Source organism: Lemur catta, chromosome 3, assembly GCF_020740605.2.
Source record: "Lemur catta isolate mLemCat1 chromosome 3, mLemCat1.pri, whole genome shotgun sequence".
Taxonomy (NCBI): domain Eukaryota; kingdom Metazoa; phylum Chordata; class Mammalia; order Primates; family Lemuridae; genus Lemur; species Lemur catta.
Genome location: NC_059130.1, coordinates 97,286,192 through 97,313,910, shown reverse-complemented (window position 1 = coordinate 97,313,910; position 27,719 = coordinate 97,286,192). Strand labels below are relative to the sequence as shown.

At 34.9% G+C, this 27,719-nt stretch overlaps 1 protein-coding gene across 2 annotated transcripts in view; it reads left to right on the top strand.

The window, feature by feature from the left end:
- The window catches only part of RLF (RLF zinc finger), a 68,308-nt gene that overhangs the window by 7,290 nt on the left and 33,299 nt on the right, over positions 1-27,719 (top strand). Inside the window, exons 2-5 of one of the 2 annotated variants that reach the window (XM_045548145.1) lie at positions 14,482-14,636; positions 15,970-16,051; positions 21,026-21,158; positions 27,305-27,507. In XM_045548145.1, the coding sequence (XP_045404101.1) occupies positions 14,482-14,636; positions 15,970-16,051; positions 21,026-21,158; positions 27,305-27,507 (573 nt within the window). Of the gene's footprint in view, positions 1-14,481; positions 14,637-15,969; positions 16,052-21,025; positions 21,159-26,701; positions 26,772-27,304; positions 27,508-27,719 lie in introns of those variants that run through there. The other variant, XM_045548146.1, reaches the window with a different exon arrangement.

The following is a 27,719-nucleotide window of genomic DNA, read 5'->3' as shown; positions in this document are numbered from 1 at the left end:
ATATTTACTTCCACCAATAGTATTTGAGTCCTTGTTGCACTAAATCTTTGCCAACACTGGTGGTGTTAAACTTTTTAATATTTGTCAATCTGATAGGGAAAGAATTACTATCACATCGGTATGTTAATTTATATTTTAATAGCATTTGAGTATTTTTTATGTATATTGGACATTTAAATTTTTTTCTTGTGAGGTTTACTTTTTTTTAAATACTGTAACTTTTTAAAGTGTTGTTAGTTAAAAATCATTAAAAGTGGATTTTGTCTGATCATTAAGTAAGACCTTGTAATCTTAGATTCTATGCCTCTTTGAGGTTCTTAAGAAGTTAAACATATCCTGAAGAATCATTACAACTAGAGTCACAGCCTAACCTGAAGCCATTGGAATGTGTGATACAAAATTTAGTGATTGATTATGGCTGTGAGAGATTTTTTCACTGTAGTCATTTATTGACTAAACATTTTTTGATCTTTTATATATCAGTGCTTCTAGACTCTCAGAAGTCATAGCTGAATAACTGGAAAGACTCTGGTGCTTTCCTTTAGCTAACTTATATTTTTACATTTATATGTTTTCACTGAATGGATGTGTGACCTTGGGCCAAATCAGTTTGTTATTTGAGGACCTCAAATTGCTGCTTAAATGAGATGACCTTTGAGGTTTGATTCTGCTCCAAATTTATATAATTCTATTAAAAATGTTTGCTAAAGATCATTTTCTAAGTCAACTCCAAACATTTGTCTTGTTTATCCTTAACAAAATGAATTAACATCTATGCATTTTATTTGTACCATAATGATATATTGTATAAATTACAAAACAAACACAGAAATATGTAAAAGGGATGAGATTTTTAAAAACTAATTTAAGTATTAATATTATATTCCTTCCCCCTAATGGGTTGTCGTTTACTCCCACTGGTGCTTCTATTTCCCAATGGAAACCACTCTACTAATTAGAACTGAAATTATTTGTTTACATTAGTTGTTATGTTCACTCTCTGTTTGGCTTTTTCCTTCGTAGTGAAATCTTGATTTCAGTCTTTAGAGGACTTAGTAAATGAACATGTTAAATCTACAGCAAATTATCCCATGAAGTTCTGCAAATTATCCAATGAAGTTCTAACAGTAAATGTGGATGAAACATGACATTTGGATCAATCTCATGTTTTATTGTCTTATGAATTGGAGAAACATATACATAGATCTGATGTTAGGGAATTTCACTTTAAATCCTCATTCCAACATCCTGTGACCTTAACCCCTCGTCTTGGAACTATATTCTTGTCTAAAATCAGGGGTAATAGAAAGCTACCCCATAGGTGGTTGTGAGGATCAAATGGGACAGTATAACTGCACTTAGCACAGCTTTTGATAGAAGATAGATACCCGGTATGTCAATTTCTTTATATCCCTTTTATAATGAATATTGTTTCAAAGAAGTATTTCATGTAAAGCAGCTTTCCTCTATTTTCCTGTCAATGTAGGAAAAAGGAAGTTTCCTAGATGTTTACACAGTATTTCTTAGCACAGTTTTAGATTCAGAAAATCTAGGATGAGCTTTGTCGACTGGAAGTATAGATTGCAATGAATTTCTATTACATTGAAACAATACGGATAACTTTTGGGGTGTATAGTGCGTATAATGGATTTGACATGTTGGAACCAACAAATAGTCTATATAAAATATTTTTTGTCTATTTGACTATTGGCTTTAACTTGCTTATTGTTTGGTATTTAAATTATGTGTTTCCTTTTGTTAAAGTGTGCATATATCAAAAGTGATTTGAACTTGTAACACATTAGATTTGAGTCTCTCGGAAAAAACATGGCCATGTTTTCATAAAATCATAGCGTCTATGTTTAGGGTAAGAACTTGAGAGGTCATCTAGTCTAGTCACTTCTCAGCTTAAAACTTTTAAGGGAGAAACTTCTTTCAGTCTAGGACGTCAGCTGAGGATCCGAATAGCCCACTATCAGTAATGCTTACCATCAAACCAAATTTGGGACTAGTGTATCATTGTAATTTAGAAGGATGTAAAAAATAAATTCTAAAACATTTCCATTTTAAAATTTCCACAACAGTTTGATCAACATTGTGCTATTTTCCTTCTATACAGGATTTGAATGAAGCAGTAAAAATTTGGAATCAAATCTACTTAATTGAATTTGTTTTAGTATATAGGCATATATACTCTGATCAAAGATATGTTTCTTAACTGTCTTACACTTCAGAAAGAAGTTAGCAAATCCTTTAATAAAAGTGCAAAACATCAAAAATAATTGCAGAGCATGTCATGGTCAGTGTGCTGAGTTCTGGTTTACAGTGCTCAAAAAAATGTGATTTGTACTCTCTCTGAGTTTATTGTCTAGTGGAGAAGATAAACATTAAACAATTTTTCATGTTACTTTTGCTTATGGTACAATTAGAGCAGTAGTCAGTATTTAATGATCATGGATATTTATCCACCTTCCAACTAGTTTGTCCTTAGGGAACAGAAGCATAAATAAAATAATTCCCAGTGCCTAACTATTGCATGATAATTTTGAAGTCTAATATAAATGGTTTCTGAATAAGCAGCATTATTGCTCTTTTCCAGTTATTATGGATTATAAGCAGATGATTATCCATGCCACATTTCTATAATCAGCTTTGTTGGTGTTGGTTGCCAAACTAAAACTTTGAAGCAAGTGTGTGGTTAAGAAGTGAAGACCCTACGAATGTAAGGGAAAGCAGGTATGCCAGGAATCCATCTTGGACCAGATGAGGGTGTTATAAGATATTTTGGGTTTGGAAATGCCAAAAAATAAGTATACTTTGAACATCCCACAGCCGTAAAACATTTGAGCCCTAACAAAAAGTTAGAGAAAGCTTTTGCCTATGTGTATAAGGCATTAGAATACAAATCAAACTGTTTATAGGGATTATTTGGGGGTGGGCATGTTATTAGACGGAACAGTGGTGTGGGTTTTCATTTCTTTATTGTATACACAATTTTAAAGTGATAGGAATATATGTGAATTTTACTTTTTTAATATTTCAGTATTTTTTCCAAATAAAATTTAAACAGGCGGAAAGGTGGTGCTATATGTATTGCTATGAAAAGATATCCAAAATCTATTGTAAAAAAAAGCAGCAGCAGCAGAGCAAGAACGAGACCTCATCCCTACAAAAAAATAGAAAAATTAGCTGGGCGTGGTGGCATGTTCCTTGTAGTCCCACCTACTCAAAGGCTGAGGCAGGAGGATCGCTAGAGCCCAGGAGTTTGAGGTTGCTGTGAAATATGATGATGCCAGAGAGCAAGAGCAAGACCCTGTCTCAAAACTATATTATCCCAATTTGTAAAGCAATGATGTGTAGAAAACATTTTGAAAGACAATTACCAAAATTTGTTACATTTCAGTGAAGAATTAGTGGGATGGACATTAACTTTATGTTTCTTGTGTTTTTGTACAGTTTGTACTTTTTACTATTTATATGTTACCCTTTTAAGTTACTTTTCTTTTTATCAGTTATTGTTTCAGTACTACTTGTCATTGCCTCTCTCCTTTGTTGAGTCCTCTGTTTACTGACTTTTACGTAATTTTCTTGTTTTACTCCGTTTGGGTAGGAGGAGATACCCTCCAATACTTCCTGTGGCGTCTCTTCTCTCTCTTGATTCTGTTAGACTGGCTGAGTATAGGAATCTAGGTTGGAAAAAAATGTATTGCTCAAAACTTTGAAGGATATGTTACTTTTTAAAAAATCAAATATCTCCAAACACATAGAGTAGTAAAAAATATACTGCAATTAACACAACCTAAGAAGTGAAATGATTGAGCTATGTGTGTGTGATGTTTACCTCCCACCATCATCCTGATTTTGGTATTTAATCATTCCCCTGTCTCTTTCCTTTGTATTTGTGCATTCTTAAATCATAGGTATTAATTGTATTATTTATGTTTTTCAGCTTTACTAAGTGTACTTTAGGTATTCTTCTGAAATTTTTGAGAGTTAACGTAATGATTCTAAGATTTGTCTATATTTTTATGTGTAGCTTTGGCACATTCTTCAATGGTGTGTGTAGAATTTTGTTTTGTGAGTATATCACAGTTCATCATTCTTTTATTGATGAGTTTAGAGGCATTTACATTAACTGCTGGAGTGGACATCCTTTCATTGTATCTTGATACATATGAGGAAGAATTTTTTTTAGGATATATATTAATAATTAGAGTGGGGTTGCTGGGTTCATATCTAGCCTTATCTTCACCTTTAATAAATACTACCAAGTTTTTCAAAGTATTTTTAGGTTTATGCCAATTATCAGTATAAGACAGTTACCATTGCCCAACAATCTTATCAATACTTGGGGTTTTCAGTTTAATTTTAGCCATTCTGATGGGTGGACTCTGATATCTCATTGTGGCTTTAATTTGTATTTTTCTGTTTACCTCTGAGGGATTGCTTATCTTTTTAATGTATTCATTACTGTTCAGATTTCCTCTTTTGTGAATTGCCTATTTTAATTTTTTGCTTATTTTTTCAATTGGGTTATTTGTCTTTTTATTAATAATTTTTATGAAACTGTTATGTATTCTAGAGATTAATCCTTGCTGGTCATATGCTTTGGAATTACCTTCTCTCCAGTATACCTTTTCACTTGCATATTATTTTGATGAATAGACATTTTAGACTTTATTGTAGTAAACAGAAATTTTTTAGTTGAAATGCAAAATTTATTTCCTTTTATGATTTTTTGTTTTCTGTGCCTCATTTGCCTTTTTATAAAACAGTTTTATCATATAATTGTCATACAATAAACTGCCCTTATTTAAAATGTACAATTTGGCCGGGCACAGTGGCTCACACCTGTAATCCTAGCACTCTGGGAGGCCGAGGCAGGTGGATAGCTCAAGGTCAGGAGTTCGAGACCAGCCTGAGCAAGAGCGAGACCCCGTCTCTACTAAAAAAATAGAAAGAAATTATCTGGCCTACTAAAATATATATAGCAAAAATTAGCCGGGCATGTGGCACAATCCTGTAGTCCCAGCTACTTGGGAGGCTGAGGCAGAAGGATTGCTGAAGCCCAGGAGTTTGAGGTTGCTGTGAGCTAGGCTGACGCCATGGCACTCACTCTAGCCCGGGCAACAAAGTGAGACTCTGTCTCAAAAAAAAATGTACAATTTGGTAAGCTTTGGCATATCTTTAAACTCATAAAACCATCATGATGTATCAAGATAACAATTACACTCATCATCCATAGAAGTTTCTTCCTACCCGTTTGTAGTCCCTCTTTCTCACTCTCCTCCCTTACACATACCCTTCCATCCCCACTCAGCTACTGATATGCTTTCTGTCTCTATAGATTAGATTGCATTTTTAAGAACTTTATAGAAATACTATAATCATAAAATCTCTTTTTGTTTGGCCTCTTTCAGTATAATTGTTTTCAAATTCATTTATGTCGTGTATATCAATAGTTAATTCCTTTTATGGATGAGTATTCAATGTATGAATATATCATGATTTGTTTACTCATTTACCTGTTAGACATTTGGGTTGTTCCTAGTTTTTGGCTACTACAAATCAAGCTGCTGTCAACATTCCATGAGTAAGTTTTTAGGTGGACAGATGGTTTTTTTCTCTTTCTCTTGGGTGAATACCTAGATAGAATGGTAGGGTCACATGAAAGATTTTCCAGAGTAATTGTATCATTTTATGTTCTCATCAGTACTGTATGAGAGTTCTAGTTTTCTACCTCCTGACCAACACTTGGTGTGGCCAGTCTTTTTGATTTTAGCTACTTTAAAATGTGTGGCAGCTCATTGTGATTCTAAGTTGTATTTCCCTAATGACTTCTGATGTTGAGTATCTTTTCATGTGCTTATTTGCTATCCTTACATCTTCTTTGGTGAAGTGTCTGTTTAAATCTTTTGCTGTTAAAAAAGTTAGATTTTCTTATTGTTGCATTTTGAAAGGTTTGTGTATAGATGTGTGTTTCTAGATACAAACCCTTTGTTAGATATATATGTTGCAAAAATTTTCTCCTAGGTTGTGCCTTGTCTTTTTATTCTCTTAACATTGTGTTTCGAAGAACACAGCTTCTTAATCTTGATAAAGTTTAGTTTATCAACTTTTTTCTTTTATGGATTGTGTTTTTCATGTTATGTCTAAGAAATCTTCCTAACCAAGACCACAAAGATATTCTGCTGTGTTCTTCTATGGAGATTTTATAGTCTTAGGTTTTACTTTTAGGTCTGTGTTCCATTTGGAGTTAATTTTTGTATATGGTATGAGGGATGGATAGAAAATTCATTTATATGTGTGTGTATATATATATATGTGATTTTATACACATATATAAATGATTGTCTAAATGTTCCAGCACCATTTTTGACAAAACAATCTTTTCTCCACTGAATTATCTGTCTGCCTTGTTGAAAATTAGTTAGCCATGTGTATATGAGTCTGTTTTGGGATTCTATTCTGTTTGATTTATCTATTTGTCTAATCTGATGCCAATACCACACTCTTGTGTTGCTTTTTCAAACAGAAAACATAATATTGTGAAAGTTGTATATTATACGTAGAGACAGCCAAGGGCTGGAGGGAGGGGAGGATTGGGAGTTATTTTTTAATGAGTTCAGAATTTTCGTTTTGTAAGATAACAAGAGTTCTGTTGATGGATATTGGTAATGGCAGCATAACAATGTGAATGTACTTAATGCCAGAGAACTGTACACTTAAAAATTGTTCAGATGGTAAATTTCATATTATATGTATTTTGCCACAGTTTTTAGAAAAGCTATTGTACAATGTCTTGTGTAAAATGTGTTCTTAGTTAATTTCAGTTGACTGATTTTTAAAATTTCAGACCCAGAGGGGTTGTTTGGAAAATGATGGCATAGAGATTTGAATCTATAGCAAAAAGACATATTATTTCACTCTATTACACAACGTGATAAAGCTTAGGTTTTAAAATCTTCAGACTTAAGAAGTGTTGTATTAATAGATCAGTCTTTTTGGTAATAGCGACTCACTAAAGCAGAAATAGAGGATAGTTTGAATGTCTTCCTCCCCCTCCTTGCAGTCTTCCTTTTGCATACTCAGCCTACCTGTTTTTTTTTTGAGACAGAGTCTCACTCTGTTGCCCAGGCTAGAGTACCATGGCGTCAGCTTAACTCACAGCAACCTCAAACTCCTGGGCTCAAGTGATCCTTCTGCCTCAGCCTCCGAAGTAGCTGGGACTACAGGCATGTGCCACCATGCCCGGCTAATTTTTTTTTTCTATATATTTTTAGTTGTCCAGCTAATTTCTTTCTATTTTTAGCAGAGATGGGGTCTCTCTCTTGCTCAGGCTGGTCTCGAACTCCTGAGCTCAAAGGATCCTTCCGCCGCAGCCTCCCAGAGTGCTAGGATTACAGGTGTGAGCCACTGCACCCAGCCTCACCCTACTTCTATTTCTTGAAAATTTCTCATCTAAAATCTCCGAAGTTAAAAGTTAACCCTTTTTTGGGTGTATTTTTTGTTGTGGTAGAGTATACACAACATAGAATTTACCATTTTAACAATTTTTAAGTGGAATTAAGTACATTCACATTGTTGTGCATCCATCACCTCCATCCATCCTTCTCCAGAACTTTGTCATCTTCCGAATATGAAACTTGTGTACCCATTAAACACTAACTCCCCAATCCGTTCTTTTCCTGGCTTCTGTCAACCACCAGAATTTTTCTCTATGAATTTGACTACTCTAGGTACCTTATATTAGTAGACTTAGACTTATACAGTATTTGTCTTGTAACTGGCTTGTTTCACTTATCATAGTGTCCTTGAGGTTCATTTGTATTGTATCATGGGTCAGATTTTCTTCCCCTTTAAGACTGAATAATATTCCATTGTATGTATATATCACATTTTGTTTACCCATTCATCTGTCAGTGGACACTTGGGTTGCTTCCACCTTTTGGCTATATGTATGTGAGAATAACGATGCTATGAACATGGATGTACAAGTATCTCTTCAAAACCCTGCTTTCAGTTATTTTGTGCATATATCCTGAAGTGGGATTGCCAGATCATATGGTAATTCTGTTTAATTTTTGGAGAAATCACCATATCATTTTCCACAGGAGCTGCACCATTTTACATTTCCACCAGCAATGCACAGAGCTTCCATTTTCTCTGCATCTTTGCCAATACTTGTTATTTTCTGTTTTTTTGATAATAGCCATCCCAGTGACTGTGAAGTGGTTTTGTGGTTTTGATTTGCATTTCTCTAATTGGTGGTGTTGAGGATCTTTCCATATGCTTCTTGGCCATTTGTGTATCTTCCTTGGAGAAATGTCTATTTAAGTCCTCTGCCTATTTTATAATTGGGTTTTTGGTTTTTCCTATGTTTCCTATTTCCCTGTTTTCTCCTAAAGTTATGTAGCTTTAGCCCATACATTTAGGTCTTTGATCCATTTCAAGTTGGCTTTTATATATGGTATAAGGTAAGGATCCAGCTTCATTCTTTTGGATATGAATATTTGGTTTTCCTAACACTAATTTAACGAAAGGCTGTCCTTTTCCCACTGAGTGGTCTTGGTTTTTGTATATGGTGAAAATCATTTGACCACATATACAAAGATTAATTTCTGGGCCTTCTTTTAGATTCCATTGGTCTACATGTCTTTTATAGATAGCTCTGTAGTAATTAAATTTTAAGATTATATCATTAAAGGAACACATAAAAAATTTTATTCAACCACAACAGTGATAAAAAAATAAAAAGTATCATATATCTCTATCAAGCTGACCTTCAAAAAGATGTATTTAAATTATAATATCTAATGATTGTGACAGTTTCTCAATCTGTCACTATCTTAACACTGATAATAGGAATGTAAATTGGAACAAATTTTCTGGATCAGAATTTGACACTGTAAAGCCTTAAAAATTATGCACCCAGCAATTCCATTTATAGAACATTATTCTAAGAAAATTGTCATGCATACATGGAAGAATATAGGGGTGTTCATCTTAATGTTATGTATAAGAGTCCAAAGTTAGAAACCATAACGTCCATAAATAGAGAATTGGGTAATAATTGTGGTATCCATACAAGGTTATGCAGCCATAAAAATACTGATGTTGAAGAACACTTTATAATAAATGGAAAGACATACAGCATGATTCCATTAAAATTCTTCAATTTAGACATTTAAAAAAAAAAACACCTCAAACTTATTATTACCTGTTAACAGTAGTCTATTTCTAGGTGGTGGTATTATGGGTTATTGAAATTTTTATTTTTACATAGATATTTAACAATAAATGATATTTTATGACAAAACAGCAAATGATATTTTTAAAAATTGAAAAGAAATTGAAGCTAGAAAGCATAGTTAAATCTCATGACAGAATCAGTATCTAAAAATAATCTTAGTAGGCTGGGATGATGGACTGAATCCAGTGAAATTTAATCAGGATGGATGAAAAAGTATAGATAGATAGAGTAATAAGTAAGTCATGTTTCTGGTTTTAAAAAAATCAACTGAACCAAAATAGAAAGTGAGGCTGGTGGCATAGTGGCAGCATATTAGAAGACTTGGGGATTTTAATTTACTTTAGCTACTTACTTTCTCAGTGTAAGCAGCCAGCTGCTCTCTTCCCATTTCATTTCATACTCAGCTTTAGTCTCTTGATGGGAAACCACCGGTGCTTCCTCATTACTGACATTTAAGTCTCTTCACCATTTGCCCCCATCTGTTCCAGTCATTTAGTTGTCTGTCTTTTCTGACTTTGTTCAAGTTGTTCTCTCTTTGGAGTCCTTCTGTCCCCCTCACCTTTGTATTTTAAAACTTGACCCAGCTGAAGTGCTGCCCCCTCCTGGAGGTCTACCCTTTGTAGTGCAATCACATTTTATAGTTTTATATCGCAATTTATAATCAAATTTATAATTCTGGGAATTTCATATGTTGAGAAATATAAATCAAAATAAGGTTTCTTTATGTGCAAAATTTGAAATAATGAAAACTTTTTTCTATTAAAAAATCACCTAACTTCTGTTGCCATAGGACATAAATAGGCTTTAAAAATAAACACCAGCTCAGGCTGGGTGCAGTGGCTCATGCCTGTAATCCTAGCACTTTGGGAGGCCGAGGCAGGAGGATTGCTTGAGGCCAGGAGTTTGAGACCAGCCTGAGCAAGAGTGAGACCCCATCTCTACAAAAATTAGAAAAATTAGCTGGGTGTGGTGACACACACCTGTAGTCCCAGCTACTCTGGAGGCTGAGGCAGAAGGACTGCTTGAGCCCAGGAGTTTGAGATTGCAGTTGAGCTGTGATCATGCCATTGCGCTCTAGCCCAGATGACAGAGTGAGATCCTATCTCCAAATAAATAAATAACAAAAATAAATATGCACTAGCTATCTTTTGTCAGTTTTGCATAACCACCAGCATTCTAAAGTACTGGATGTCAGTGCCATTGCTGGAAAACTTTCCCCAGAAGTCGTCATTTTAGAATGGAAATTAGATACTGGAAACTCTTAGGAAGAAAGCCAAATGATGACCATGATACTACTTGCTGCAAAATATTTTGATAAATAACAAAACTAATGCTTAGGTGGTGGAAAGCAGAATTAAAAAGCACACTTAAAATAGTTGTAGACTTGTACATTCTGAAGAGACAAGGCATAGTGATTAAATGTGGACTTAGGAGCCAGATGGCTCTAGTTCAAGTCCTGAATCTAACACTTACCTACTGGATGACTTTGGAAAAATAATCTCTCTTTTTCCTCATTTTTTAAAATGGGCTGATAATAAATATCTAGCTCCTAGGATTATGAGTATTAAATAAAATAAGTATTAAATAAGATGGTGGCATGTAAACAGCTCTTAGGGAAATGCCTAACCCATACTATATGTGCTCAATAAATGTAACTGTGGTTATTTCATTAGGAAAGTTAGTCCTGAACTATGTGAGTTTTAAATTGGAATGTATCCCTTGCATAAAACATGACCATCCTGAAAGAAATTCTCCTCTTTGATAGTTTCAAAGAATAGCTAGGATGCTGCTGCTAAGCTCTTTGAAACCATGTAGTGAGGAATGTAGATAGAATTGGAAGTGAGGGGAGATTTTTTCCCCTTTGTGAATGTAATAATGCTTACTAAAGAAAATTTAAGAAGTTTAAAAAAGTATAAAGATGACAAAAAGTTGTTCATAATCCCATTACTACCCCAGTGCTAACCATATTAGCATTTTAGTTTATTCTAGTCATCTTTTCCTTATGCATTAGATTTTTTTAAAATTACAAATAGGTTGTGATTATAACGTAGATACAGAACTGGAAGGTATTTAGCCTAGAGAAGTAAACTATTGTAGCAGTCCAGATGAGGGATGTTGGGGGCCTGGTTTAGGTCAGTGGCTATAGAGGTAAAGCATAGGGACAGGAGACAAAGATATTTCTAAGATAGAATCAACAAATTTGATGTGGTGATTTCAATGATAGTTTTTTAGCCTTGGCTCCTGAAAGGAGGCAGATGGAACATAGGAGAAAGAGCATATTTACTGGGGAAGATGCTTGGTTTTGGACATGTGGAGTTTGAGATTTGAATAGGACATCCAGATGGAAATGTATAATGGGCAATTGAGGTAGACAGCAAGGATTTGAGAGAGTGATCCAAGGCTAATCGGCCTTCGATGTGAATGAGAGCACCCTGGTAAGAATGTTTAGAATAGTCAAACATGGTGCCTAACTGGGCTAATTTTTTACATGTATGTAGCTCCTTAAGGGCAGGAATAGAGTCTCCATCCCTAGTTCCCAGCACAGTACTGCCACACAATAGATGTTTGAGGTATAAATGAGTTTACTGAAACAAAGGAAAGAGAGAGGCTATTAGCTTGGTCTCTGTAGAATGAACTTGGGGGGGGGGCGTCATACTTACCATTTATTGCCCCTTTTTTATTTTTGTTGGTGTCTTCTAAAATTTGAATTCCTGAAGAAACCTCAGTTTTTCTTTAATATACTTCTGGTGGAATCTTGTTTACATGAGGTACTTAAAATGTTACTTGAATGGCTATAATTCATTCACCCTAATCTTACATTTTAAAAAAAGATGATAGTGAAGATGATTGTTCCAGTGATTCTTCAAATGCCCAGAATATGCTTATATAGTATGTTGAGACCTCACTATTTCATTTGAACTAACATACGAGTGGTAGAGATTTAGGAATATAAAAAAGTATAAATCAGTATAAGACAAACTATAAACATAATTCCACGAGGTATCGAATCTTTGAAATTAAGTAACCTGTGGAAGTCTTAGTGGAATTTCTGTGTCAGAAGATACTAGATTGGTGGCAAGAGCATCCTAAGAGGGCAGGTGGATTGTGGAAAGATCTACCCCATCTGTATGCATTCTGTCCTTCTCTTTGCATACTTTAGTTAGCAGTTGGTTAATTTGCATGTGTGGTTTCAGCTGTCATGTGTATTGACTCATTCTAAAAGATCCGTGAGGATAGGCCTCATGTCATTTTCTCCCAACATCTAGTGCTAGTGTGTATAATAAGCTATCAATAAATATTTGTCAAGTGAATAAAATGGTGAATATATTCAGCAAACATTTAGTGAGAATCAAGAATGTCCTGTGGGGGTGGAAGTGGGTGTGGTAGGCCTGTAAAGATTGATAAACATAATATCTGACTTCAAGGAACATAAAATCTGGTACCGAATATATGTTTTAAAACTCCTTGATTGTTAGATTAGCCAATGCAGACGATAAGTAATTTGCTGACATATCCCAGAATTTCTTTGTAACATAGATTTTAATAAATTTCTTTAAGGGAGATTAAATGAAATTTATTTACGTAGCAGATAATCACATATTCTACATTCCTTCTCTTATTTAGCTGGGAAACAGGATTGTTTTGGGATCAGTTTTATGATCCTCTCATTGTTTTTTTCTTATTTTATTGAAATTTCGTGTTTGATTAAATGGTGACATGATACTCTCCTGAAATGACAGAAGCCCACTTATCTAAAGTGACTATGACCAAGTAGCAAGATACTTAATTGAGTTGGTATACAAAAGATAGCGTAACTGGCTATGATGATTCAGGTATGCAAAGATCAGATAACCCAATATGTTAATAAAGAGAGCTTTTACTCTATATGGTATAATGGTTTATCATACATTTCATTGTAAGGCTTTTTTTTTTTAAGTAATCAAGACTGTGCTAACAGTCAGTTCTCAATTATCAGAACTGATATAGGAACCATTAATATGGAAACTAAGGCTTCAGAAAATCCAGTGGAATGCTGCAGTGCTACCATAACTATTTGTAGTTCCTTAGGCAGAAAAGTCAAAGAGAAGATAGGAAAGTTAGGAATCTTTGAAGAGATTATTCTCTGGTTAATAAATTCATATCAGATGTAATTTACTCAAGATAAAGCTACCCTCTGGAAATAAGACGTATTGAAGCAGCTCCAAGCCTATTGGGAACTCTTTTGCCCGGTCAGAATGTGTATTCTAGAGGAAAAAAGGTGATTGTATCCTGCCTGTGTTAAGCTACAACACATAATTCAGGTCTTAACCTAACTAAATATATCAGTTAAGCATAGGCAAAACCACATCAATTGTCAGAAGAAAGAAGTACACTATCCAGAGAGAGAACAATTCCATGGAATCTAGAAAAAGAGTGTCCCAGACAAAAATTTGGCAGTGATTTTTCAGCACTGTCCAGGGAGAATAAAAGCCAGCTTTCTATCATCATTTGAACAAATTCTTAGTGATAGGACACACATAATTTATCAGGCTTTATCCTAGTTCCGTTTTCTTTTGGTTTAGATTCCATACTTACCAGATAACTTCTCAGATGCTGCAATCTGGGAAATGGGGTACCCTGGGTGGTAATATGACTGTTCCACATTGTAAGACAATAAATTGACATTTGACCTATATGTTAATTTTTTAAATAAACTTTTTTTTTTACAATAAAACATTAACATTTTGTAAATTGGTTAGCATAAATTAATCTGTGAAATCCTTATCAATTCCATGTGTCCAGAAAAAAATGGATTTTATGGAGCTATAGAGTGGAGGGCCATATTCAGGAATAAGTCTCTTCTTGTAGAAGACAGGGATCATAGTCTTTATTCTTGTATAACCAGTGCTTAACACATGGTTAGTGTTCAATGTTGTATTAACAAAACTCATTATTAAATTTCAGAGATGGTAACCCCAGACCTATAGTGAGAACAGCTATAGGCATTTCATGGCTCTAAGATTTATTCTCATGTCAAAAGAACAGTTCTGCCTTTTCTTTAACTCAGCAGAAACAATTCAGTAAGTGATGAAAATAGAATCCTCTAAACAACCCAGAGCCTAAAAAGGCAAATAAAAGGTGTATGCATCTGTTAGAAAAAAAGGGAGGGCTAGTGCATTTGAGAATGAAGACAATCTGTTTTATTATTTTTATTTGTAAATAATTAAATTTTTAATTTTATTTTTTAGACCCTATTGCAATATGCAAGCAACAAGAATGCATCAGAACATATTGTGTATCTTCTGGAGGTATATCGACTTGCCATCCAAAGCTTTGCCAGTGCACGTCCATATTTAACTACTGAATGTGAAGATGTCCTCTTAGTGCTTGGCAGATTAGTACTGTAAGTTTAAGAACTTAAGTCACTCTTAAAATTGAGTACTATTGGTCACAGTGTTTGCCAGACTTCTATTTACAGTGGCTCACATTTATTCTTCAAAGCATTGTTAGAGTCATGCCTTTGAATGAAATTTCCTTTGCTCTGAATCTTCATACTCAGGTTCCCAGGAGATACAGTTCAAGTGAAGCTCCAGCCAAGCAACATAATCTTTAACTTGCCTCTAGAGTCTTTTTTCCTACTCAGGCTTGGAATCTGAGAATGATACATTTCTGTCTCCTAGGTATAGATCGATTTAAATGACAGTACCTGGAAACTGTATTAGTCTTTGAGGAACACTTTGGGGAAAACAGTATGATACTCTACAATTTGATTATATTGTTTGAACCAAGAATAATTTTACTAGCAGAAAATACCAAGGTACAGCATAAAATTTCCACCCTAAAAGTCCACGATCATTTAGCTGCTGTTTTAATATTTGGCTGTCTAGTAGCAAAGTTATACATTTAATGTAATTTTCATCTGCAAATTGAAAAAAATGCAACAGCTCTTCAGTTTTAGCTGGGTATCACCTTGTTCAGTTTACAGATTGTTTAGTGGGATAACTTCTAGTCTAGATGGTTTGGGGTTTTTTCCCCCCACTCTGGCCTTACCTATTTTCCTTGCTATTTTCCAAAGGCCAAAACCTCTAATACCATACTATTATGGGACACAGGCATTCCTAGTTTTATAATCCCATTATTCCTTTTACCAAGTCCTACTTTCGGTATTACCTATACCAATCCCTAAGGGGTAAAGTAATATTCTGCAAGATTTTAGAAAGGTATTGCTTGATTGGTGTTTTGAGTTGATCTTGAGTAAGGTTAGGGTAGAAAGAAGAAACCCTTTTTTTTTTGCTTGGTTTGTTAGAGGTAAAGCCAATCTTTCTGCTTCCTCTGGAAGTGACAAAAACCTATACAGATGAGAGTTACATATATTTATCTCTTTAACTACTGAACTGGCAATAGTATGAACTCCTGTTTTTGTCTCCTGGAATTAGAATTGTTCCTGCATGGTATCTCCTCCCACCCAAATAAACTAAATAAAACTGCCTGTAATGTGATTTCTGAAAGACTTATATTCTTACCAAATATATTAAAGCAGAAATGTAAATATAAAGCCTTGTAGTCTTTTTTTCTCTTTTTTAAAGTTGAAAAGCCAATATAAAAATTGAAGAAAATTTTGAAGAGTAAAATAATTTAAAATAGTTTAAACAAATGTAAAATGTATATTCAGTATTGCTGTCATAGTGTACTTAATTATTACTGTAACCACCTTAATATACTTATTTATATTGTAGGAGTTGTTTTGAATTACTGCTTTCAGTGTCTGAAAGTGAACTGCCATGTGAAGTCTGGGTACCATTCCTTCAGTCTCTACAGGTGAGTTGATTTTAAATCAAAAAAGTTGGATGTAGATAACATCCAAAATACCTAATTACTCCCAGCAAACTAAAATTGGAAGCTTAGGATGGAAACAAGTTTCTTATATGTTGGTATTAAGTTCATAAAATGAGAAAAAGGTGTTCCACATGTATTATTCCACAAGGGAGAGGGTATGTTAAAATGCGTTTTGTTTCATTTGGTTTCGTTTGCCCTTACATGGTTTAGAAATCAACAAAAAAGTTTTTCATTGTTGAAAAAATAAAGTTTAGACAGAATAAAGCTATCAAATTTAAAATCATACATGGTTACAAAGTAGCAGTATTTGGATCATTCATAGTACACTTGTGTGGTAACCTTCATTATATAAAACATCATATTTTATTACATCTAAGATTTATGTTTTCCCCCTTAACACTTCAGGAATTGTGCCAAGTATTATAAGTCTCTGAAACCACTAAAGTAGTCATCATAGATTCTATTCATGCATTTTAGTTATGGGAGAACTATTAAATACTTGGGCTCTCACATTGGCTTGATTATCACCTTAGTAGGTGAGCAGATCAGAAAGTGGCAAGTTAGAGAGAAAGAGTAGGATAGGAGAAAAAGCAAACACAGTGCCGACAACAGGAGACAAATTTGCTTGTTATTGATGGGGATCGGAAAACTACTTCAAACTACTTAAATAACTAGTTTATTGTTTAAAAAGACATAATAAATAATAGCAGTCATTCGTTTATTGATCACTAATTATATGCCAGGGACTGCTCTATACTATGTTTTACATGTTTTATATCTTTTAATCAAATTACAAACTTTATAATGTGGAGATTATTTGAATCTCCATTTACAAATGGGAAGATAGTCATAGAGAGATTAATTAGCTTGTCCAAAGTTAGACACATGTTCAGACCCAGAGCTTACTTTGTTAACTGTTTGCTCGAGGACACAGGCTCTTTAGTAGCTTGGACCTGTTTCATATAGGCACAAATTTGCATACATCAGACCTCATTATCTGGAAGTTTCTTTCCTCTGGAATACATAACCCCAAGTGAAATGATATAATGTTAATGTTTTTGCTTTGTGAGAGAAAAGGATTCTGTGTCATGTTTTGGCCTGTTTTATCCCTGTAATGCAGTCCTAATTTCTCACATATCCATACAGCTACTAAAATAACCTTTCATGCATAGCACATTGATTTTTGTCACTATATCTTTTGAGGCTTGCCAGTAGTTTTGTCTTGGCATATGGCATTCTGGAAGAACAAATCTACTTATTCTTATTAGGGCTGTTACTATTATTTTTTATTAATAAAGGTTGAGTATCCCTTATCCGAAATGCTTGGGAATGTTTTGGATTTAGGTTTTTTTCTGATTTTGGAATATTTGCATTATACTTACCAGTTCAGCATCCCTAATCCAAAAATCTGAAATGCTCCAAATGAGCATTTTGTTTGTTTTTGTTTGTTTGTTTGTTTGTTTCTGTTGCCCAGGCTAGAGTGCCATGGCGTCAGCCTAGCTCACAGCAACCTCAAATTCCTGGGCTCAAGCAATCCCACTGCCTCAGCCTCCTGAGTAGCTGGGACTATAGGCATGTGCCACCATGCCCGGCTAATTTTTTCTATACATTTTTAGTTGTCCAGCTAATTTCTTTCTATTTTTAGTAGAGACAAGGTCTCGCTCTTGCTCAGGCTGGTCTCGAACTCCTGAGCTCAAACGATCCGCCCGCCTCGGCCTCCCAAGTGTTAGGATTACAGGCGTGAGCCACTGCGCCCGGCCTAAGTGAGCATTTTGTTTGAACATCATGTCAGCGCTCAGAAAGTTTTGGATTTGGGAGCATTTTCGATTTCAGATTTTTGGATGAGGAATACTCATCCTGTATCCTTGTTAGAATTATTTCTTCATTCTTTTCTTACGTTGTTTGCTTGAAAAAAATAATTGTCCTTTTTTCCATTTGTGTAAGTTTTCAGGGTTTGTCAGATATCTAGGGTATATTTTTGAATATGTGTTCAGTAAAATAAATGCAGTAGGTGTACCAGGTAGATGTAAGACATGGTCCCTGTTGAAATCTGAAAGATAAAACCCTGAATTTTTCTTATTTTGTGTGATAAATGGACAATACAGCAGATGGTATTGAGGATACTTTTGGTTAAGAGAATAGTTTTTATCAGAGTATGCCACAAAATAGTTCTCAGTCCCTGTCTACAGCTGTTTAACTCTTCCATACTTTTTTCCTATGGATATAAAAATATACACTCTGAAATAGTTTTTTTTTTTTTTTTCCCTTGAAACAAAGTCTCACTCTGTTGTCCTGGCTAGAGTGCCGTGGCGTCAGCCTAGCTCACAGCACCCTCAAACTCCTGGGCTCAAGCAATCCTCCTGCCTTAGCCTCCCGAGTAGCTGGGACTACAGACATGTGCCACCATGCTCACCTAATTTTTTCTTTTTCTTTTTTTTTTTTTTTTTTTTTTTTTTTTGAGACAGGGTCTCACTTTGTTGCCCGGGCTAGAGTGAGTGCCGTGGCGTCAGCCTCGCTCACAGCAACCTCACACTCCTGGGCTTAAGCGATCCTACTGCCTCAGCCTCCCGAGTAGCTGGGACTACAGGCATGAGCCACCATGCCCGGCTAATTTTTTCTATATATATTTTTAGTTGGCCAGATAATTTATTTCTATTTTTAGTAGAGACGGGGTCTCGCTCAGGCTGGTACTCCTGACCTAGAGCGATCCACCCACCTCGGCCTCCCAGAGGGCTAGGATTACAGGCGTGAGCCACCACGCCCGGCCTCACCTAATTTTTTCTATATATTTTTAGTTGTCCAGCTAATTTCTTTCTATTTTTTTTTTTTTTTTTTCAGTAGAGATGGGGTCTCGGTCTTGCTCAGGCTGGTCTCGAACTCCTGAGCTCAAATGACCCTCCCACCTCGGCCTCCCAGAGTGCTAGGATTACAGGTGTGAGCCACCACGCCCAGCCTGAAATAGATTTTTTAATAGAAAATGAGAGCTTATTTTCTGCAAACTTGTTTTTTTTTACTAAATAATTATCATGGACATATGTCTAGAATTGCATATATAGACTTCCCTTTTTGATGATTGCCTCGATTTCTATTTTGTGGTTATACCATTAATTAACCAAATTGCTTTGGTATTTATTGTAAATGGTGTGAGAGTAAGCATCTTGTGCTGGTATTTCTGTATTGTAGATTTCAAGAAGTGAGCTAGAATATTTTCACCTTAAAAAGAAACAAATCTAAGTTTTACAATTATTTTTTAAATGCCACTATAGTTTTTAAAGAGTATATTTAAAGTGTATTTTAAACTTTGATAAATGAGAAAGTAGAAGGCTTTTTTTTAAAAAACTCAAATTGTGACTTTTTTTTTTTTCAGTTGCTGTGTATCATGGTGGGTGATAGTGCTAAAATGTAATGGTACAAGTCTGATAGATATTTGTCAATATGGTACCCAGATACAGCAAATTCTGAAAATTTCACATGGAATCTTTTTCTTCACTCCAAAATAAATACCTGTCATCCTAAGTTAGATACAAAGAAGTCTGAGGACACAGGCCAACCTATTAAAGGAAAATTATAGCATTAGTTAAATATTGCTGTTAGTAAACTATTAATTGTAAAGATCACTTTCTGCATCAGTTCATATTGTAACTCCTTTCTCAGCAGAAAATAACTCAGCATATTTGGTATGTGTGTAGTAAAAGTCTGTCTTATTTTAACATGAAACTTAAGCAGGGGGGAAGCTTTATATCTTATTTTACCTGAGTGAATATAAAACTATATTCTTAGGTCTGTGAACACTTTTGGCTTATATTTTCCAAAGGAATGTTGCTATAAATAGAAGCTTATGTTCCTAGAGAATTTCAGCAGTCTAAAATAAGAGAAAGGAGGTAAAAATTTTAAAGCATGGGAATAGCCTCACTATAATCAACGATCCTCACTAGTAATAGAGGACAGTGAGACACATACTTAATCATTTATATTGAGTTAAATTTCTGGCCCCTTTTCCCTCACCTGTGTAGAAGATCTTTAACAAACTATTGACAATTACGTTTTGTTTGTTTGCTGATTAGATGGAATGGTGGCTAATAACCTAGACTTTTCATGATATTTTATATACAGCCACCTCTCATTTAAATAGTAATTTGTTGAAAGAATTTGAACAGTTATATAATTGGTGTCATTAAGTAATATTTCTGTTGGAAGAAATAGGCTGCTTATGTGAATATTGCAGAATCCTTTAAAAGAAAGCTGCACCAATGGCTTTAAAATAATTAAACAGCTACTACCCGGGCTGTCAGTCAGGTCTGCAAAGAGTCTGCTAGTAATATAACCCATATGAATAGTAGGACACTCCAAACATCCCACAGTAATGCAAGGACCTAAATTAAACTGTAGTGATAATTTTATTAGAGGAGAATTTGGAAAAACATTTTAAGATATTCTTTAATTTAGTGAAAACATCCTGGTTTTTTTTTTTTTTTTTAAATTTCAGGATATTATGGGAGGTACAAACATTTTGGTTACATGTTATGACTGCCACATCCAAACCATGATTTGAGGCGTGCCCTTTCCCTCCTTACAATGCTCACCGCGTCTATTAGTTATGAGTTTACCCACCCCCAACCCCAATGAATATTAGTACTGGGTAAGCACCTTAGTGTTGATCCATCAGTGCCAATTTGACGGCAAGTACATGTAGTGCCTATTCTTCCATTCCTGTGATACCTCACTTCGGAGGATGGGCTCAAGCTCTATCCAGGAAAATATAAGAGGACACGGAACATCCTGGTTTTGTAAAAAAGCGGCAACAGAATTTCACAAAAGCTTTGAAGATAGTCTTTTATTTCTTATTTATTTTTAGGAAAGCCAAATCCTTTCAATTCGTAGATGCTCAGATGTATTGAAAAGGCAAAACTTTTTTATGTTATTAGCTTGTTTTCTGGAATGCTGTTTTTGTTTTAGGAGTCACATGATGCATTATTGGAATTTGGGAATAATAACCTACAAATATTGGTTCATGTTACCAAGGAAGGGGTGTGGAAAAACCCAATTCTTCTTAAAATTCTGTCTCAACAGCCAGTAGAAACAGAGGAAGGTAAGTCTTAGAACTTTATTGATTATATTAGACAAGGATTTAATTCTGAGAGAGTTGAAATGGATTATGGGTTAAAATTTTGCAAATTTCACTTGTATATGTATACCTGGTCATTTTATTTATTTACTTATTTGAATGGCAAAAATTAACAATTAGCATTGAATATTGTGCTTAAGTACAGATTCTTACATTTTTGGGTAGCGTTTTAAGTCTCTCTGTACTTACTTTAAAATTTCACATTGAATTACAATGTTCATACAAAGTTCCTGAGGTAGAAATGAATAATCTGCTTCTGGTCTTTGGTATATGCTAAAGCTTTGTTCATACTTTTTTCACTGGTTGCAATAGCTGAGGACCATGAAAAAAAATCCTTTTTATTTTATACTGATGAAATAACTGGAATTCAGTGTTTTGTAGAGAAATACAAACGATGAAATTTTTTATTTGCAAAACTGTCAGTTTAAGACCAGAAAAATTAGAGGCCAGGTGCAGTGGCTCATGCCTATAATCCTAGCACTTTGAGAGGCTGAGGCAAGAGGATGACTTGAGGCCAGGAGTACAAGACCAGATTGGGCAATAGCGAGACCCCATCTCTACTGCTACCAATAAAAATAACAACAATAATAATAAAACAAAAAAAGACAAGAAAAATTATAGCTTTGAGTTGACATTTGCATTTTAGACACAAAAGTATCTCATTTGATATAGACAACAGTTATAATTTCATTTTCTTAAGTTAGTGGACAGTCCAAAGGATCATATTTTGTTAAGTCTATTTCTGGCATAAAAACAGAATTTGGAACAGTTACTACACTTCTTGAGATATTTTTAGTTGAGGTCTTAGAACAAGCCATTTGAATGTTGATGCCTTAAAATATCCCAATTAGCTTATTCATTCAACAAGTTTGACTGCTTACCATATACATGGTATTTGGGCCTTTCTGTATCGTAAGAAGATTGGCATAAAGACACTGGGATTGGCTGGGCATGGTGGCTCACGCCTGTAATCCTAGAACTTTAGGGAGGCTGAGGCAGGAGGATCATTTGAGGCAAGGGATTTGACACCCGCCTGAGCAACATAGTGAAGCCCTGTCTATGCAAAACATAGAAAAATTAGTGTGGTGGTATGCACCTGTAGTCCCAGCTACTTGGAAGGCTGAGGTAGGGAGGATTTCTTGAGCCAGTGAGGTTGAGGTTGCTGTGAGCTATTGTGATGCCACTGCACTCTAGGCTGGGCAACAGACCAAGTCTCTGTCTAAAAAAAAAGACTGTTAGATTTCCCCTTGGTACCCTTCCTCTGATAATTCTGCTTATCAGACTGTTAGATTTCCCCTTGGTACCCTTCCTCTGATAATTCTGCTTATCAGTTGCACTGATAAGAAAAAAAGAATGAGGAAAAGAACTGTTAAATAGAAAAGAGATTGGTGTTTGCTGTTTTTCTGTTGAGGTCCTCAATAAATGGCATCCCTTTGTAAATGTATAGGCAGATGGAGGCTAAAATGTCATCTTTACTATTGATAAAACCTGTTAGAGGACAGAGCCAAGTAGTTTCAAAAGCATCCCGGAATTAGATCCTAGTCCAGGTAAGTCTTTTTTTTAATGGGTCCAAAGGATACTGACAGATAAGCCTTGACTGGGGCAGAGAAGAATGCATGCTCTGTGAAACAGGCCCAAGCCCAAGAGGAAAAAGGATGGAGTTGAGTTAAACCTCCCCAATATATTTTCCCATGATATACTAATCAAGTATGTCACCCCACCTCAGGAGTTAATAGTAATTAATTATTTCAACATAGAAAAACATCAAGAAATGGAGAGAAGCATTGCTTATCTAACATCCTGTGGTATTCTGTCTATTCAGTAAAGATTAATTAAGCACCCACTATGTATAAGACTCTGAGTGGGAACTGTACTGAGAACCACAGTGTAAGTGGTGGGCAACCTGTGGCTTGTCTACTTTTACAATTAGCCCTTAACCTAACTTCACGTCAAAACCTTAGAAAGCTTTCTTTATATCTCCACTGTCCCTCTAGCCCGGATATTATATAGTTGATGACAAAAAGCAGTGATTATAATCTCATTGATGGTCTTCTGCTCAGTGGGTAGTAATCAGAAGCCTAACTCCCAAGGAACTTAATAAATGCATTTCAGTTTAGATTTCAATTTTTTAAAAAAGGCCTATAAATATTTTTTATTTTATTTTTCCTGCCTTAAATTTTGTGTGTCTCCCTCAACTCCCCAGAAGAACCCAGTTTATAACTGAAATATGCAGTAAGCGCTAATTTTTGACACTTCTGCCTGGCATGATCAGTAAAGACACTATGGAAAAGCTGTTTTTTTTTTAACTGGATTTTAAATGGTAATGCTTTTACATGATGAAGTATATAGTACGAGATAGTGAGTGTCATGATGACAATAGATTATTTTTAAATGATTCAGAAAAAGAAAAGAGCTAGATAAAGAAATATGGCAGAACAGTTCAGTTGTTGAATATGGGGGGGAGGGGAGGGTATAGGATTTAAAATTTTTGTTTATATTAAAATGTTTGAAAAAACAATACAGAAAGGATTACAATTGGGAGTAAGTTTTCTCAGTATACACTTTATTATATTGTTTGGTATATTGAAGTATATGGTTAATTTCCTTTTAAAATAAATTTAAGTAAAAATGATTTTTTTAAAATACAAGATTGGGCTGGGCGCAGTGGCTCACGCCTGTAATCCTAGCACTCTGGGAGGCCGAGGCGGGTGGATCGTTCGAGGTCAGGAGTTTGAGACCATCCTGAACAAGAGCGAGATCCCGTCTCTACTAAAAATAGAAATTATCTGGACAACTAAAAATATATATAGAAAAAATTAGCCGGGCATGGTGGCGCATGCCTGTAGTCCCAGCTACTCGGGAGGCTGAGGCAGGAGGATTGCTTAAGCCCAGGAGTTTGAGGTTGCTGTGAGCTAGGCTGACGCCATGGCACTCACTCTAGCTCGGCAACAGAGCGAGACTCTGTCTCAAAAAAAAACAAGATTGAACTATATGTTAAAAATTGATATAGCAATGGTTTAACTGTAGTTATATTGAATAAAATAGGTTACCTTGTAGAAATAATAGCTATGATTTTCAGAGTGCCTGCTGTGTGTTGAGCACTGTATTTGTGCTTTCATATTTCATTTAATCCATAAAACAGATGAGAGATTATACATACCCAAGACCGTGTAGTTAAAATTGTGGAGGCAGAATTTGAGCCCAGATGAGATGATCTTAAAAGTTTTTTGGTTGGGGAGTGATAATCTTTCAGTTGCTAAGCATATGGTTTTATTAAACATCTGTAATATATAAAACCTTGTGCTTAGTGCTGTAGGGAATACAAAAGTTAACAAGACATGATATTTGGTCAGAAATTACTGACAGCATAATAAAGGAGATATAAGAGACAAATAATAGCAAGTATTGTTGAACATTTACTCTGTGCCTGGCATTATGCTAAGTGTCTTATCTGCATTTCTGGTATTTTGTTAATTCTTTCATTCTTATGAGATGGATATTACTAACCTTTTTACAGATGAAGAAACTTGAGGTGCAGAGTGGTCAGTTAATTTGTCCAGGGGTCTCACAGCTGTGTGTCAGAATCAGGATTCAACTTCAGATCAGAGATTCCGAAACCTGAAATCTTAACCTTAGTACACCATAATCCCTTATTACTGTACTTAAAAAGAAAACAGAGTGTGGTGAAAGAAGTAAAATGCTATGGGAACTTGGAAGGCAGTGTGTTGTGTAGATAACATGCCTGTTTTCGGGTGTGTTGCTTCCTGTGGGATTTGTAAAATTGCTTACAATCTCATAAGCAGATAAATAGAAGAGAATCTGATGTTAGGCAGTATAGGGTATAGGGGAGACAGGTGTGGCAGGAAATGATATGGAGGAATTAGATTGGAGAGAGTTTAAAAAGAATTGCTAGGACATAATAACTGAGTTGATTTCCTTGAGGAAAGGAAGTAGCAAGGAAGGATAATGCCAAAATTTTAATTTTGTGTAATTGAGAGAATACCATTACTGAAGATAGAAGTAAAGAATGAGGAGCTATGTGAGTGGAGGGTATGATTGTGAGTTCATTTGGTGGAATTTACTGACTATGTGACTAAAAATCCAAGTGAATGTGATTTGTTTTTCCTCCATGCTTTTTGACCTTGGCTACACATTAGAATATCTGTGGAATTTAAAACCAAAAAATACACACACCGAGGTCCAGACTCCTTTTGCTAAATCAAAATCTCCAGATGTAGAGCTCTGGAATCCAGAACTTCTTGAATTGCCTTAGGAAATGGGCATTTATATGTCACTGGTGGGTACATAAATTGGTACAGTTTTTGAACAGTAATTTGGCAGTATGAGTCAATATTATAAATGAACAAATCCTTTAATTTAGCAATTCCACTTTCAGGAATTTGTTCTATAGATTTATTTACAGGTTTGAAATGAGCTATGTATAGGGTTGTAAATTGCAGCATTATTGATGATTGACAAAGATTGGAAACAACTTGCAAGTGTATATCAGTAGGGGATTGGTTAAATAAATTATAGTACATCCATATGGTAGAATGCTATTCAGTCATTAAAAATAATGAGGGTGGCCCTAAATGTACTGATGATAGGATGACCTATATGATATATCAAGTGGTAAAAGAAATATGTCTTCTGTACTTGTAGAATATTTCTGGAAAGGTAAACAAGAAATTGGAAACTTGTTTCTTGGGGAGAGAAACTAGGGCACTGGTGTGAAGAAAGTAGGAAGGAGACAACTTTTAACTATATACCTTTTTGTGTGCCTTTTGAAATTTGTGAGATATATGTGTATATATATATACATATATATATTAAAGATAATTGTTAAAACTTTACAGTTGATTCTGATATGTAGTTAAAATTGAGCCAGTGGTTTATCCTTAGTATAAATCACTGCTACTCCATATACACACACACACATACACACACACATGCACGCACGCGCACCCATGCACATACCTAGCAGTATGGACATCACCTGGGAGCTTGTTACAAAAACAAAATCTCAGGTCCCATCCCGGACCTAATGAATCAGAATCTGCATTTTAATAAGCTCCCCAGGTGATTCAGAAGGCACTTTCTAGTCTCAGAAACAGTATTATAGATTAACCACTTAAAACAGTTTGTTTACCCACCACTTGGCTTGACACGCAATATTCCCACCTCTGTAAGTAGTACTATGTAATGATGTTACACACTTGTTAAGTATCTGTTATTCAAAAATTAAGGGCTTATCCAGAGCATTGTACAATCAGTTCTCAGATGCTTAGTATTCAGTACTGCTCATAGCAGCATTTTCCAAAGTGTGTACTGAACCAGGAACATATATTTTACAGGTTACTAATAATATGTGTAAAAGGGTTCTCTGGTCAAATCAGTTTAGGAAACATTGGGTTAAATAAAAGTGAACAGTTTTCTTTATTGCAGGGACTGTTCAGAGATTTGACCAAGGAATCCTTTTTTTTTCTAGGACTATCTCTCAGGTCTTTTGGTCGGTGGAACACACTTTGAGAAATGCCTGGTTTAGAGGAAAGAGCACCACTGGCTTTGGAATCCTTGGCAAGTTACCTAACTTCTCTGAATATTATTTTTCCTAACCTTAAACTGGGGATAATAATACTTGCCTTGGTGGTGGTGTGAAGAATAAATGAGAGGTATTTAAAAACATTCAGCTTAAACTTTGGTAACTCATAAGCATTCTTTCAACAGTTATTAATATTACATAGGTGACTTGCTTCACTTTCTTGCCCTTATGCTTATAGTTCATTTCACTGTTCCTTTCTATCCTCATCAGAAACTGAAGGAAGAGATGGTCAAATTAATTTTGATAAAATGTTGATAGCTTTATTAAAAGGTTTGGTGTTCAAAATAAAACTACTAACTGATGTGGAAATTATTAGCAAAATAATGTTCCTCTCATCTCTATTAGAGGAGTATTAAGACCAGGATAAACTTCCCATTTATATCATCTGAATTTTTATTAACTAAAACAAGCCAGCAACAGCAAAAAAAAGATATCAAACTTTCATCTTAACGAGTCTGACATGTTATATGGTATGTTTTCAAACTGTTTTATTTTTCATTTTTTCTAGTCAATAAATTGATTGCACAAGAAGGACCCTCCTTTCTGCAGATGCGAATAAAACATTTGTTGAAATCTAACCTCATCCCCCAGGCTACTGCTTTATCAAAACTATGTGCAGAGTCCAAAGAAATTTTAAATGTGTCATCTTTTCAGCAAGCCTATATCACATGTTTATGTTCTATGCTCCCTAATGAAGATGCCATTAAGGAGGTGAGTAAAGTAAATAACTGTTGTCATTTATACTTGCTATGAATTTAATAGATTTTGATGTATGTTACATGCTTTATTTTTTTCCATCAGAATGAAAATCAAGAGTCATTTTTTTCAGGCTACTGAAAAGTACCCTTTTACTTGTATTTTTAACTGTTCAGCAGATTAAACGTAAAGTTATGTTTTATAGGTGGATTTGAAAAGTAGATAAT